This window comes from Gymnoscopelus braueri (assembly GCF_963280865.1).
Source record: "Gymnoscopelus braueri genome assembly, chromosome: 20".
NCBI lineage: Eukaryota > Metazoa > Chordata > Actinopteri > Myctophiformes > Myctophidae > Gymnoscopelus > Gymnoscopelus braueri.
The window spans coordinates 16,552,382-16,567,290 of NC_137622.1; the positions used below are offsets into that span (position 1 = coordinate 16,552,382).

At 42.4% G+C, this 14,909-nt stretch overlaps 1 protein-coding gene across 1 annotated transcript in view; it reads right to left on the reverse strand.

Moving 5' to 3' along the window:
- LOC308076274 (glutamate receptor 1-like) overlaps positions 1-14,909 on the reverse strand; it is a gene marked incomplete at its 5' end in the record, with an annotated part of 81,263 nt that overhangs the window by 4,693 nt on the left and 61,661 nt on the right. Inside the window, 4 exons of the mRNA XM_080416487.1 lie at positions 818-952; positions 4,658-4,772; positions 7,819-8,066; positions 8,695-8,893. Coding sequence (XP_080272613.1) covers positions 818-952; positions 4,658-4,772; positions 7,819-8,066; positions 8,695-8,893 — 697 coding nt within the window. The remainder of the gene's footprint in view (positions 1-817; positions 953-4,657; positions 4,773-7,818; positions 8,067-8,694; positions 8,894-14,909) is intronic.

A 14,909-nucleotide genomic window follows, 5' to 3' on the forward strand; every position in this document is an offset into this window, starting at 1 on the left:
ACTGAAATTTGTCATCTGTTATAGGATGTTTGGTTTCTAAAATGTTGTCTGTTTTAAATAATAATAATAATAACAGGCGTAATATGTCATGTAATATTCGAAAAGTAGTTGAGGCTAAAGCAGAAATGAAACACATGGGATCTGCACCAGCACTGCCTTATGGGAAACAGATATACAATGTGCAACTACAATGGGCCCTACGTTGCAAGACAGTCAGCGAAAGTAGCAGAGGGAGAAGGATAGAGATTAGCAGAGGAAAGAAATATGTACCACTTTGATCCAAATTTCCTTTTTACCTGTGTTGTACAATTGCAATTTTACCCGTGTTGTACAAATGTAAAGTGTGCATGTATTTTTATGCATTAGTTCATCTGTAAATGTGTGCATTTATAGGCATTTGTAAGTGTGCATGTTGAATCTTTAGCACAGAATAGTAAAAAGGACAACAGGCAAAAGGGCCATTTTACAATCAAGTGATACGGATAATTTGATCAAAGTAAGCCACGGAGCTGCAGAGGGAGAGAGGTACAGGAGAGCTTTTGCACTGCGGTGGAAGGCGTGAGTGGCCCTACTGTGGTCACGGTTAGATGGGCAGGGGTGAGGAAGATCATCATCATCATCATCATCATCATTATCATCATCATCATCACAGCGTTTCCTACCCCGTGGCTGTGCTCTGCCCTTATATCTTAACCGTGTTGTTGGCGTACAGGCCGTAGCTCTGCAGCTCAGTGTAGGGGGCGCTATCGCCACTGTCTAAGGCTGAGCAGTGAAACGCCTGAGCGGCAGAGGTGGCAGCGGCCCGCGCGGTCGACACCTTCATTCGGCGGGACTCGGTTCTGGACTTGTAGCAGAACTCCACCAGCGCCACCAGCATGGCCAGGCCCAGGCCCCCGATCAGGATGTAGAACACCCCCGCCACGTTGCTCAGGCTCAGAGCGCTGGTCTTGTCCTGTATAGGGAGGAGGGACGTGGAGTTGAGGGCACAGATACTAGTCCACACCAACACAGCACTGACATGATATACAGTACATACTGCATGTCTCGGTAAATGTGGACAAATGGGAAATGTATAGATTTACTGGTACATGTGTAGATTTTACAATGCGGTGGGAAAGCTACACATTTCCTGGTGTTAGGGTCAAACCCATAAATTATCTTTGATTTGCCCCCTAAACTATGCTTATTAAGGATTAGACTCCTCTCTGGCTGATTAGTGTTATGACATTTTCCCAATACAGGATAATTGATTACCAATGATGTCGTGAGTTGGACTGTGTATAGTATGGACATTATTCAGTGAGACACCGATGTGCGTGAGAGACACAGTGGAATAGGTTTGCAGCAGAGCAATAGCTCTGGCGTGCCAGTGAGTTGAGGGAATACAGTACTTTCTGTGAGTATACCCGCTGGGCACACAGACAACGTGAAGGACATTTTCTCTCCTAAACGTTATTGTTTAAGTTTAGTTTAGTTTGCGATGCACACAGAACGGAGCTGTCCGAGTCAAAGGGTAGACGCTGACCTACAATGGGGTGTCGTGTAGCAGTCCTGAGCCAACAAAAGTCATCATAGGTTGGTAGGGACTAAAGGGAATCACCTTTGCATTATGTCTGTGATTGGAAATATAATATAAGCTATTGGGTTTGTGTATAGACGAATCCACAGAGCGCTCCCCTGGCGCAATCATAACTGCAGTGTCAGAATGCACACCGCAGCAGGAGTTTGATTTCCCAGAAGATGTGGATAAAAAAGCAAATAAGCACGATGATACTGTCCGTCTGGGACAGGGAGCACTTGTTCTGAGTTGTTTAAATTCCTAATAAAAATCAATCAATCAATCAATCAATCATAGATTTCCTACCTCTCAGGGAAATAAATGTACACATTTACCAGTAAACCTATACATTTACCATTTCCCCACATTTTACCGTGATATACTGTACCAAAGGACACACATTCAAAAACAGACAAAAATACTGATTTTTTAAATACTGTAAGTTCTAGAACTCAAACACATACTGATTGGTGACCACAGGACAGTAAATTAAGTAATGGACACACAACACACACAAAACAAAAACAAATACATCCCAAGTGTTAAAACTAGACAATGTGTTGACATACCCCCAATAATAAATATAAGAACAAACATTATAATTTGCTTACACTCCAATATTACTAATTTCAATCTATGTTAATCTAACTAATAATATTTAAAACGTATCTATATGTAACTATATTTAAACATTTAAACAACATTTTTAGATTGCCACAATTTGCCAAACATTTTTCGTACATAAGCTATACAGTATGTTTGTGGGGGGAGTCGTACAGTACAGTACTGGTAAAATAAACTGAGCTCAAAATGCATTTGACACATGCATTCATGCGGCAATAGCATACTGTACATAAAGCCTTAGATCAGTTAGTTTATATTTCAGTGGCTTGGAGATATAATCCTTGCATAACTGCATTTACTTAAATGTTTTGTCTATTTACATTCTGTAATGAAATCGGACCGTTAAAGATTAGACTTAAATCCTTCAACCTATCTGGGTCCTGTGGAAGGTTGGCATCGGGCATATTTAAAAAATTTCGTCAGTTTGTGACTGTCAGGGAATATTCTTTCTATCACATGGGGAGATTAAAGCCACCTTATAAACAGTATTTTACATTGGTAGCATATTTCTGCTTGCCTACATGATGTGTTCACAGACTAGTCACTGACAGATTACGCTTGTCAGCCCCAGGACTTGGTCACTGGCTCTCAAACACTTTATATTCATCAATTTTCTTCATTAACCGCTTGCTTTGGATATTTGGAAAATATAAAGTAATACTTTTAACAGGCTTCATGACATGGAAACAACCCAATACTGCCAACTGATATCATATTTACCTTGGATCCATAAAATCACATTATCAGCGGACATACAGTATTCTCATATACAGTAATATTAAACCATGTGTAATATTATTATGGTACTAGATTATTATTGGACTAGATTATTCAAATTAAATACAGAATTGATGCTTATAGTGACAAAGGCTGCCTTGGTCAGCTCTCAGATGTCACACAGCTTCAGAGGAACTCCAGCTAAAAATCTAAACAGTGTTTTGCCAAAGTGAAATACTGCTTCAAACCAAATACTGCAAATGCATGCAAGCAGGTTGGGGGACTTGACATGATTTACAACCTGCTGGCTGACTGACATGGGTTTGGCATCCAGACATGCACACACTCCAATTTACATTGATAGACTTGGGAGAGGAACATTACAGAGGCCAAAGGGCAAGGGTCAGGGCTCAACATGTTCCTATAAGGCTTTGTCTGCTTCTCTCCACACTGAGCTCTCCTGAGGCGTCTGCAGACAAAACCTTTCACTCTCTCTCGGCTCATAAAGTATAATCCTTTTTATAGCGATTTACTTTATAGAGCCATTGATGTGAACTTGAAGCAGCGCTATCATTAAGGATTTAGATAACTTAGTTTGATAACTTTAGTGCAAGTGAATCACAGCATATTCCATAAAGCTATCCAACTCGCTATGCATTATTTATATGGGCAATGCACAGCCCTGATCGCAATGACCGACACATTTCTAACACTTAAACACTCGTCAGTGTGAAGAGACAGAGAGACCCGAGCTGTTGTTTATTGAGCTGCAGGGAGTGATACAGTGTCGCTGCATGTCAGGGATACTGGGGCTGGAATTTGGTGCTGGTCTAGGGTCAGATCAGGGATGTTCTTTGGGGGAGAAGGGGGAGGGGGGGGGTGTGCTGTGAGGTGACAGGACTGGTTTGGAGACTGACCTTTCTTGCGGCGTCCTTGCTGCCACACTCCCCCTTATCGTACCACCATTTGTTTTTCATTGTGTCTAAGATGGCTTGCTCATTGAGTTTCAACACCGCTAGGTTTACTGGGATTCTTCCAACCGTAAGGAAATAACATAAATAACATATCATAGCATGTTATTTTATGTTATTCATTCAGAAACAGCAGCAAACACATATGCTTGATCTTGCTTATTGTAAAACAGACACTCTTTCACACACGCTCACACACACACTCATACACATACACCCACACTCTGTACATAGCATTAACATGTTAGAGACATCAGTCAAAGTGATATGCATTAATACTCCATCTATCTTAATTATCTTGCTCCCTAAAGCAGTAGATGTGTATTACTATATCACTTTGGGTAACCGGCACACTGCTTTACCCTCCGTTATCCAGAGTGTTTGACTACGCCGCAAATCGACGTATACAGCCAAATGAACTAAGCCTGATTAAATATTACCGCTAAGCCGCTAAACATATGCATGGATGCACGCAGCGCTCAAATATCACTGTACACAAGAGACTCAACTGTTTCAAATCCAGACTCTGGCTCAATTGAGACCAGAGTCATTTGTGTCTAAGCAGAGGAGATAGAATTATTTATTTCCTCTGCCCTTTTTAAGTGGAGCCAATATAAACCAGAATGCTTCCTCCATGGGGGCCTCCTTGTGGCTGTTCTCCTCCCCATGGAGGTGCAGTGGAGGTGGGTTGGCACAAAGGTGGCGCAGTGTGGGCTGCCGGTTACCCTCCCCACTGTGGCGGGTGGTGGTGGGTGTTACCCGCTGGGTTAGTCAAACTGGCTCTGACCTTGGAATCCCCTCCCCCGCTGCCGCACTCTCCCTTGTCGTACCACCACTTGTTTTTCAATTTGTCCAAGAGTCCCTGCTCGTTCAGTTTTAACACTGCCAGGTTAACAGGGTTTCTTGAAAATGATAATAAAACGATAGCCATTAGGGGGAAAAGAACACTCTCGGTCGGACACATGTATTGTGAGATTGGTTTTACGGAGGTGGTGATCATGACAACTGCTTATATGGCTACGGACATGGAGCAGGGACGTGGGCTCTGGATGTAAACAGTACATGTCTGATATTATGTTAGTAATATCTGTAATGGATTGGAATGCTGGGTGGCCATATTGGAGTCAGGTTTTACCAAGCAGGGGGCTCTCAGAGGGAGGCAGAGCAGACACCAGACACATGAAGATACTTTAGATACAGAAGTCAGTCTGTGTGGATGGTAATCTCCTTTCAGTTGTCACTAGCATTCACGTTGCTATGGCAACCACCCTGTTCAATATTCACATCGTACGACTGCCCAGGGGTTTGTGATGTTCATTTACACAAACCTATCAGCAATAAATCCATAAAATGTCCTGAGACAGACAGGCGCCAAAGGGGGAGCAGTATTCAAGCTGTCAGGTTCACTTGTGTGCCAACTGTGCGTTCAGCAAATGCACTGAAAGCAGCTGAAAGGAAACACAGAACTATTCTGAACCTACACATCCAATGCATCTTCATCACGGTTGTCTATCTGCCTCCCCCTCTCTCTCTCTCTTGCTCTCTGTCTCTCTCTCCCTCAGTCTCTTTCTCTCTCTCCCTCTCCATTGCGTGTGTATGTATTTCCTAAAGCTGTCCAGCTATGGAGAAATGCTATCTGCACACACAGCGCCAGAAGGACAGATTCTAATAAATTGTCATTTTAAAATGTGTACTTTTTTCCAGCTGTAGCAGTTGTACAATAATAATTTCAAAAGTGGTTGGAGGATATTCTGCCTTCCTCTACAGGTGATGCAGACAGCCTTTATCCACGTCACAGCTGTAGAAAACATTTGTTTTAGGGAACACAGCTGGTAAAACCTTGGAATTCTTTCTCACACTCAGAATAGAAAGAAAGAAAGAAATCGTGGTGTGTATGAGTGTGGCCATGAATGGTCCAGAGACCTGCTATGGTTAAATGATAGTTGGTCAGTTGGTTGGAAGCTAGTGGATGTTGGGTGGGGGGTGTAGGTGGGTTGGAGGCATGGGACAGATGGGATTACTGTACGGTACACATAATACAAACAGTATAGTCATCAGAGAAACTGCGTTTCAAAAACATTGTTAATACAGCCTGTGAATTGAAAAGGTTACATTTACATCAACTGAGCCCGTTTTCTTTCCAATCTGCCAGGTTCAATTAGACCGGCGCTGAAATATCAACGGTGAAATCCAATCTAGACCTGGCGTTACGTGATCTTTAAAACGCCGCTTGGCACAGCAGGTATGATTGAACCTGGCCTTTTGTATTCAAAGGACATTCACTAGCGCCTGATTCTGAGTGGAATGTCAGAAACAGTTAATCTATTCCTCTGACAAAGAAGAAAAAATACAAAAGCCCTAAATTTCGGTTCATTTTAATACAATGCGTCCATTCAAAAATGTCCACTATCTGCTAATGAAACTCTAACTTCCTTGACAGTATCAGATGTGTGTGAATGCCCAGGGTGGCAGCGGGTGAATACCACACACTGCTCTGCTAGTAATTAACACCATAACAGACAGATAATAAGAGGCCATCTTCAGCACTTGTCCACTGCTACACTGTAGGCCCCAACCCACTAAGACTTTGTTGCAGGGGATATGATTAATTTCACCACTTGTCTTATGACTAATACAGTGTAGAGTTGCTGTATGGAATCTAATTTGTGGTGAAATGTAAACCAAGCCCCTGAGTGAAGCTTTAGGTGCCAAAGCTGCACTCCTATAGTCTGTCCATTCCAACCTCTGTCTGTCCACCAACATGGACCCCGAGATGAATCCTTAGTGAATTTGAATGAAGTCGCCTCATATGGCTGCTTTCATTAAAATGAATGAGGCTTATCAGAAACAGATTAAAGTGCTTCAGACGCCCCCCCCTACACTCTGTCTGCGATGGGAAGAGAATTATAAATAGGAAGCTAGTTAAAGTGTGGATGTGATGATAGCTGCTGCTCTCGGATTTCAGCGGTAGAAACACAGCGTGGTTTAGTATTCTCATATGGTTGATTATCACTCCAGGAGGTAGAAATCACTGCAAGTCTGTTGGTTTCAGATTCAAGACATGAACGCTGGCGTAAGTGGAAAAGCAGACATACGAGATGTGACCTCCTCAGCTGTGATCTTGCTCTAAGTGCCCTGTTGGTGTGAAAGAAGACGTGTTTTACATTGATAATGGATGAGAAAGATGCTCCATGTAAGTATGTGCACCTTGTGACAGTGTGTGTGTGTGTGTGTGTGTGTGTGTGTGTGTGTGTGTGTGTGTGTGTGTAGGCATTTGTGTCTTCTGTATGTACTTATGCCACCATTACGCGACAAGTCTGAACCCACTTGTATGAAGGCGTGAGTTTGAGAGCCTCCTTCAGAAGCTTCATAGCAGATCAAATCAAATCGCAGCCCTCAGAGGGGCTTTGAGGAAGGCAAAGGCTCAGGATGTAATGAAAGGGCAGCGCTGAAGGAGGCGGCCATCGTCTCGTAGTGGCCCCTCACCTCTTATGCTAGCGCTCATACACAGCCAGCCTGAGCCTCTGACAGACATACGGGACGCTGGCAGAGGTTCAGAGTGGCCGCAACACACAGACACATGGCTGTAAGCCCAAGATGCTCTACAGAAGTGACACAATTTGGGGTTATGACATTATGGAAAAGGTGAGTATGGAGACAAACCTGCAATGAGGTTAAAAGAAAAAGCTTGTGTGAGACGTTTCTCAAGGATATACATCCACGAAATGATATGTGAGTAAAGCAAAATGTGTCACGTGCTGCAGTTAACAGCCTCTCGCTAAACAGCGTGAGATGAATGCATGGTCAAATGAAATGAATGTTTATTGATCCAGATGGACCAATCAACAATGCGTGAAAAATGGTGGTGATCATCATGCAACGGGGCTGATCAAAGCATGCACACAAAAGGTGTTTATCCATCCGCAGGCTGCACTGACAGATGATTACCTGAGGGGAGAGCCCTTGGGGGTGGCGATGCCATAACCCTTAGAGTCCAGATTCCCTCCCACCTTCATGGTGTCGCAGGGCTTCCGCTGCTCGATGTACTCGTTCATGGTGGACTCCAGCAGGTACGCGTACTTCCCCTTAGACTTCCTGACCCTCATCACTCCCTCGTCCGTGGTCTTCACAAACACGGACGGGTCCGCGGATTTCATATAGGACCACATCTTCTCAAACACAGCTATCTTGGAGCGCTGGAAGGATGCACAGCACAGCGGGGGGACAGGGTGAGAGTGAGTGAAAAAGAGACAGACAGAGAGAGAAATCACAGAGGTGAGTGAAAGTTTGCTTTCTCCAAACTAGTTTTCAGAAATTAGTGTTGTTTGTATGTGTATGTGTGTGTGCATTAGAGCCCGGCCGATATTTGCTGATTTGCTGGGGTTGCAAATTCGGCTATAAACCCCATATACAATGCAACGGTTTCATGTTTTATAACTTGATACATTGTTTTTTTGTATTGTCCCTGTCAAATAAAAAATATAGGTCGGCCGATGTAATTGGGTGTATTGGTTTACATAATGGCTATCATAGATATATCGGAATTGGTCTACACATGTTGTCCAGTATGCACCGAAATGCTAACTTTTTTGCAGAACATAATGTAGAAAAATATGCTTATAATTATTAAATGACAGTGAAGTTTTTGGTTTCAGGGCATTGATAATTGGTAATTTTGGACGCTAAAGTTTACTGTCAAATTGTAAAATATCCTGCCTCCCTTTTACTTTTGTCGGTATCTGGCCAAATGATCCAGCTGGACCCTAGTGTGCATATGCTGCATGCATATCTCTTTTCACCAGCTGATCTCCATCAGGTCCTCACCCTGAAGAATTCTTTAGTGGATCCAGCGTCCAGCGTTCCATATGCTATCTCTGTCTGCTTGGCCAGGTCCTCAGCGCTCTCTATGGGAGACACCATCCTCTCCACTGTAAGGAAGGCAGCCAGGTTGGCCGTGTAGGATGAGATGATGATGAGGGTGAAGAACCACCACACGCCACCGACGATACGCCCAGAGAGAGACCTACAGGTAGAGAGACAAGTTCATGTGGTTATCAAAGGACACGCATTAATAAGGATAGACAATTTAAAGCGACAATCTGTACGTTTTGTGTCCGTTTCCTCACTGTCCGCACTACAATCCGTTGCGCCGTCTGCTTCGAATAACTGTATTGATATTGTCAACCAGTCCTACCCGACAGCAGCTGAGAAATCTATCAATGGAAGTGTAGGAAGATCAGCTCCAACTAGGGGTGTGCCGATACACTAATTTCATGAAACGATACGATACGATATTGGGCTCACGACATCGATAAGATATCGATACGGTACGATATATGGCACTTTTTTATTATGAAAAAATATGGGGGGGGGGGAAGCAAATGCAAACAAATATTTCTGTTTTGCATTATTCAGACATGCAAACTTGTAGCTTTTCAGCTACAATAGCCGTTTTGAATCCAAATAGGGCAATAGTGTGAAACCTGACCCGGAAAAAAAAAAAACATGTTGTCACCCTTTTCACCTCGGGCTGTTTGCATGCCTGATTATTATTATTGTAAAAAAAAAAAAAAAAAAAAATCAAAACGATATTTTTTTCTCCCAAAACGATACATATCGTCATGAAAACGTATCGCGATATATCGCAGGACGATATATCGGCACACCCCTAGCACCACTGCAGATGTGCTAGTTTACTGTATTAACATACTACCGGATCGTAGCTTTAAATCCCTGATTCCATGATTGCAGTGCAATATCTGTAGATGTAATGAAACAAATAATAATATTAACAAAAAGTATACATAACTCCAGCCTTGGAAAATTGCAGCAGGTGACATAAAATGAACAACATTTTTAACATAAAAAATGACTTTCACCACTACACTACCAGTGACCTACATTCCATCACATTCTATCCACTCACTTCATTCCACCAGGCTTGGAGGGCTTAGCCCACAATGTGCTGAGACAAGATAACCAGCACCACAAAGACCCACTCGCCTCAACCCTGCCAAATTAATCTCACTTTTAAGAAAGTTACCAATATGTTCTATGGAACAACGCCCATTAATTGCAGGAGATTAATGGGGAGGAGAGAACACTTAGCCACTATACTGTACAAGCACTTTCAAAAACAAATGGTTGATTTGCGAGCAAACTCCCCCGGGGAACAATCATTCCCTCTCCTCTTCCTCTCCAAGTCTCTCTGAAGACAGCCTGGACAGCTTAGAGCAGAAAACTCATCACATTACACATCATGGAAGAGGCTTACATTATGAATTCAGGATGCAACAGTGGTTCATAGTTTTTGCTGTCAAAATAAATGGACCATGAGCATAAAGGTATGATTATGTATGAAATAAGAGAGAACGAGAGTCATTGAAAATGGCTTTGAGATGAAGGTGGATGATGAAAGCGCCCAGGAAAACAAAGAGAACAGAGTCAATGGAGACCAAACAGAGAGAGTGGTTGTAGAGCCTTTGAAAGTAGGTGATGTGAAATGAAAGCCATGTTGCAGGATATAGGAGGACGGGAGGGAGGAGATCTGTGTTCTTGTGAGATGGTCAATGTTGTGGCTGAGGGATTCAAAACAAATCTTTATTCCCCACATCACATCTAGAGCTGCTGCAAAACATCAACAAGTGAGAAAATGAACTGTGAATTATGTGACAAAGTATACATGTAAACAGTTTTGTCGAGCGACATGGTCATGTGAGCCAGTGAGCCTTTAGTTTGCTGCTCTGTAGAAAGGGAGTCTGTATTCACATTGGTAAAGGTTAGGGTGAGATGAAAGAGATGTTATACAGGCAGCAAGACAAGAGAGAGAGAGAGAGAGAGAGAGAGAGAGAGAGAGAGAGAGAGAGAGAGAGAGAGAGAGAATGAGAAAGAGAGAGGGGGAGAGAGAGAGAAGGAGTAGGAGACAAGACTAGCTTTGGCAGTAATCACAGAAACTGACAAACATAGTGTAGCTCTGACTGCTAGCTATAGTCCTGTGATGCTGGAAGTAAAATCTCGAATCTCTCTTACTCGCTATCTCTTATCCTCTGTCCTCATCCCCTCCTCTCTGTCCATATATCTCATGGTGCTGCATTGCACGCACGCACACACATCTTGCAGAAGTAGATAAATGTTTGAAACTTTGTCCAGATTTAAACTCTTTAAACTCCTATCACAGTTTCATTCCTCTCTCCTCTCCTCCCCTCATACATTAATAGAAAGAAGACAGCACACCTTAATGAAACATTCACCAGGTTGCCTTGTTACAACAAAGACAGTATAATTTCATAGCCTTGTAAAGAGCCACTGATTAATCCATTACTCACTGTGCCAATTCATTATTGTTGAGCATTACAATTAAGAGCAATGGAAACGGCAGCAGTAAATGCTATCATAAATGTGATCGTGTATAATGAGGTGTATGTGTGTGTGTGTGTGTGTGTGTGTGTGTGTGTGTGTGTGTGTGTGTGTGTGTGTGTGTGTGTGTGTGTGTGTGTGTGTGTGTGTGAGAGAGTGAGTGTGCAAATGTGTGAATCAGCCTGTGTGTGTACAGGCATGCTCCCTCATGGGAGTTGTGCGTGTATGTGCATACTAGTAGGCCTATGGAGCAGAAGGGGTGTGTGTACGTATAGTGGCCCTCATTTATCAAAGCGGTGCAGACCAAATAATGGGCGTACGGCGAGATCACCGCAACTTTCGGCATTTATCAATATATCCTGACGTTGGCTTCATCCTACCGTACGCTGAGATCTCACGTCTGGTAGAGAGCAGTTGTTGACTTTGGCTGCGCCCGTTTATTCAATTGTAGACCTGCGGAGCAGCATTGTCTGACTGTCTGACAGGCATCTGGACACATAATCCACTCCTAAATGTATATCTACACTAATAAATAATCCCTGTGAAAATATAAAAGTAATTTAAACAAACTGCTTTAACAGTCATTCGGTTAAGCTTGCAGATCTGGCTGCATTGGCTATTTTAAAATAGCAGATCTGCAAGCTCACAACGGGTCGCATCACGACACGTTGTGAGCTTTTAGATCTGATATTTTCAAAATATATGAGCGCTTCTGCGAGCGCATTTTCGGGCCTACCGAACATCTTTTCATGGACAGTGAGGTGTACAAACTTACAGTAGCTTGTCCTATGGTATGGAGTTATGTCATAGAGAGTTATGAAGACTACAACCTGGCTGGGTTAAGGATATAAACCAGACGCTCCATCTCTTATTAACGTGGCGGCACGGAATCACTGCAGCCTGCCCGAGTCTGACTGCTTTATTTTAGTGTAACTCGAACGCGCACTGCTCGGTATGGGGTAAATAAATTAATATGCAAACGTATTCCATTCATGGCGATGTGATTGGTATCATAATATGTCATTCATGTAGGCTACAAGCCTACGTGACAAAGATTGTACCGCTACGGATTACATGAAAGACACAGTTGGGCGTGTGTGTGTGTGTGTGTGTGTGTGTGTGTGTGTGTGTGTGTGTGTGTGTGTGTGTGTGTGTGTGTGTGTGAGAGAGAGAGAGAGAGAGAGAGAGAGAGAGAGGCGTGTGCGTGTGTGTGTGTGTGTGACTTGACAGGCAGCGAGGCGAGGCGAGACGGCGAAACTCTTTCTTTTCGGTTCTTCATGTCGTTTCGTTTGTTTCCAGAATATTTAAGGGCGTGTTATTTAAATGACGCTCGGTTTCAGCCGTGACATTTATCAAGGCTGGGACCAAACGGATCGGCTGTATAGGATTCGTTGATAAATGTGACTTTGACGTTGGCGTACGGCCGAATATATGGAAAAATATACGCCGGTTTATACGCTCCGTTGATAAATGAGGGCCAGTGTGTGTGTGTGTGTGTGTGTGTGTGTGTGTGTGTGTGTGTGGGGTTCGGTCTTCTAATACATTACTGTACATTATCCAGACATTATTGTACATCTCAGTGTCAGAGTTAGACCACCTCGACCCTCATCTCCTTGAGGACCGGTTCGGGTGTAGCACTTAACTCTCATTAGAATTCCCCTAGTCGGCCTCCTTTATTCGATATGCTAATTGGCACGACTAATGGCTTTAGCAAGTGTAAAAAATGAGACAGTAATGGCCACATTACAATGGATTAGGAACTACAGAGGTTTAAACGGGAGAAAAAATGGCTAATTATAGAGCGATTTAAAGACAAATCAGGGACAGGTCAATAGGCTTCTTCTACGCTAACTGACATATTTGGGAGATGTGTTCTTAATGAATGGATGGATACGGCGTCTCCTGTTTGATGGATACAGGCATACAGCCTATCCTGGTGAGACATAATGGGAGAGGCTTTGGTTTTGTGAGTCAGTTAAAAAAAGAAGATAAGTGAATATATTACTCCTCTGCATGGTCAGCAGGGGTGTAGCCACGGGTGGGCATAGGTAGGCCTGGGCCCACCCTTTTCATTTTTGTGCCCACCCCCCCAAAAAATAATTATATATATATATATATATATATATATATATATATATATATATATATATATATATATATATATATATGTATGTATATGTATATATTGATTTGTTTTTGTTTTTTAAAGAAAAAAATTATATCATATTCAACCATTTTGATAACAGTGTATATATATATATATATATATATATATATATATATATATATATATATATATATATATATAGGTATCCGAAATCCGTAACAAACCCGCAAAAAAGTAACAAAAACCCGCGAGCGCACACGGTCGGGGCGCACATGCACGCGCACGCGTGCCCACCCGCTCCTGCCTAGGTCCAGCCTAGGCTAGCGTTCTGGCTATGCCACTGATGGTCAGATCACTTCATCACTTCAATTGCTAATGAGGATGAGGTAACACTTTAGGCTACTTAAAGGTCGGGTCTCAAATGCGTCTCATTACTGTCTCATTTTTATAATGCATTACTTATAAGGCATTATAACACTCGTTATACATGTTTATAATCATGTATGACAACATATAACAACTTTATGACATATTATAAGTGCTGGTCATAATGCATTATAAGCTCAGTGGAACAGCATATTATAACTACCAAAAATTATTTAGTTATGAAGTGTCTTTGTTATAATTATAATCATGTGCCAGTGCTTTATAATGTATATAATACTATAATTTATGTACGTCTTATATGTAAGTGTGAAACTGTTAATAATTACCGTTCTTGATAATAAAACAGTTATCAAGTTCAACAGGAGACATGGACCGCAACAGAGACTAGGGCTATTCTATCGAACCATTTCTGACTGGAGTCTGTGGTCTGCATTGAAAGGGAGGCTGTATTTATGCATTATGTCTCTTTATCTACATTCAGTCTTCCTCCTATCTATAAGTATCTTTCCCTCTCTGTCTGTCACTCTCTGTCTCTCTCTCTCTCTATCTCTCTCTATCTCTGCTCTCTGTATATTAGTACAGAACATTTATTTGTCCTCCTTTTGTTTGTTTGTTTTGTTGTTTGACTGACTGATTGTTAGGGAACCATATTGTGAGGTCTTTCATCTTCAAGGTCACAGTAACACAATGCATGCAGCTGAGTGTTTTTTTCTTAAGAACACAACAATAGATTGTCGAGGTTTACAAGTCTCCATTTCTCTCACTCACTCCCCCCATCCCCCCTCCCCCATGAAAGGTTAGTATTACCATGCGATACAGCGAAAATGAGAATATTATGATAATACTGTTTCCAGCCTACAGTATAATAGCAAAGGCTGGCAATTACACTCAGCAGTAAACTAAAGTGTTGGGATATATACATATATATATATACACACACACGCACGCACACACACACACACAGTATATATCTAACAAGCCACTGGTTGAATGATGAGAGAGGCTGTCTTGCCCTTACGTAACCCCATGATAAACCCTAGCAATACCTCACTGATCCACTGGGTGGAATGGGAGCACTCGCTGTCTGCGCACGCATGCACGCACACACACACGCGTCACTATAGTGAGGGATGCACAAGCCATGGACACATTGAGATGGCTGGTGTTAATGGCTTTTTAGGTTGTAAGG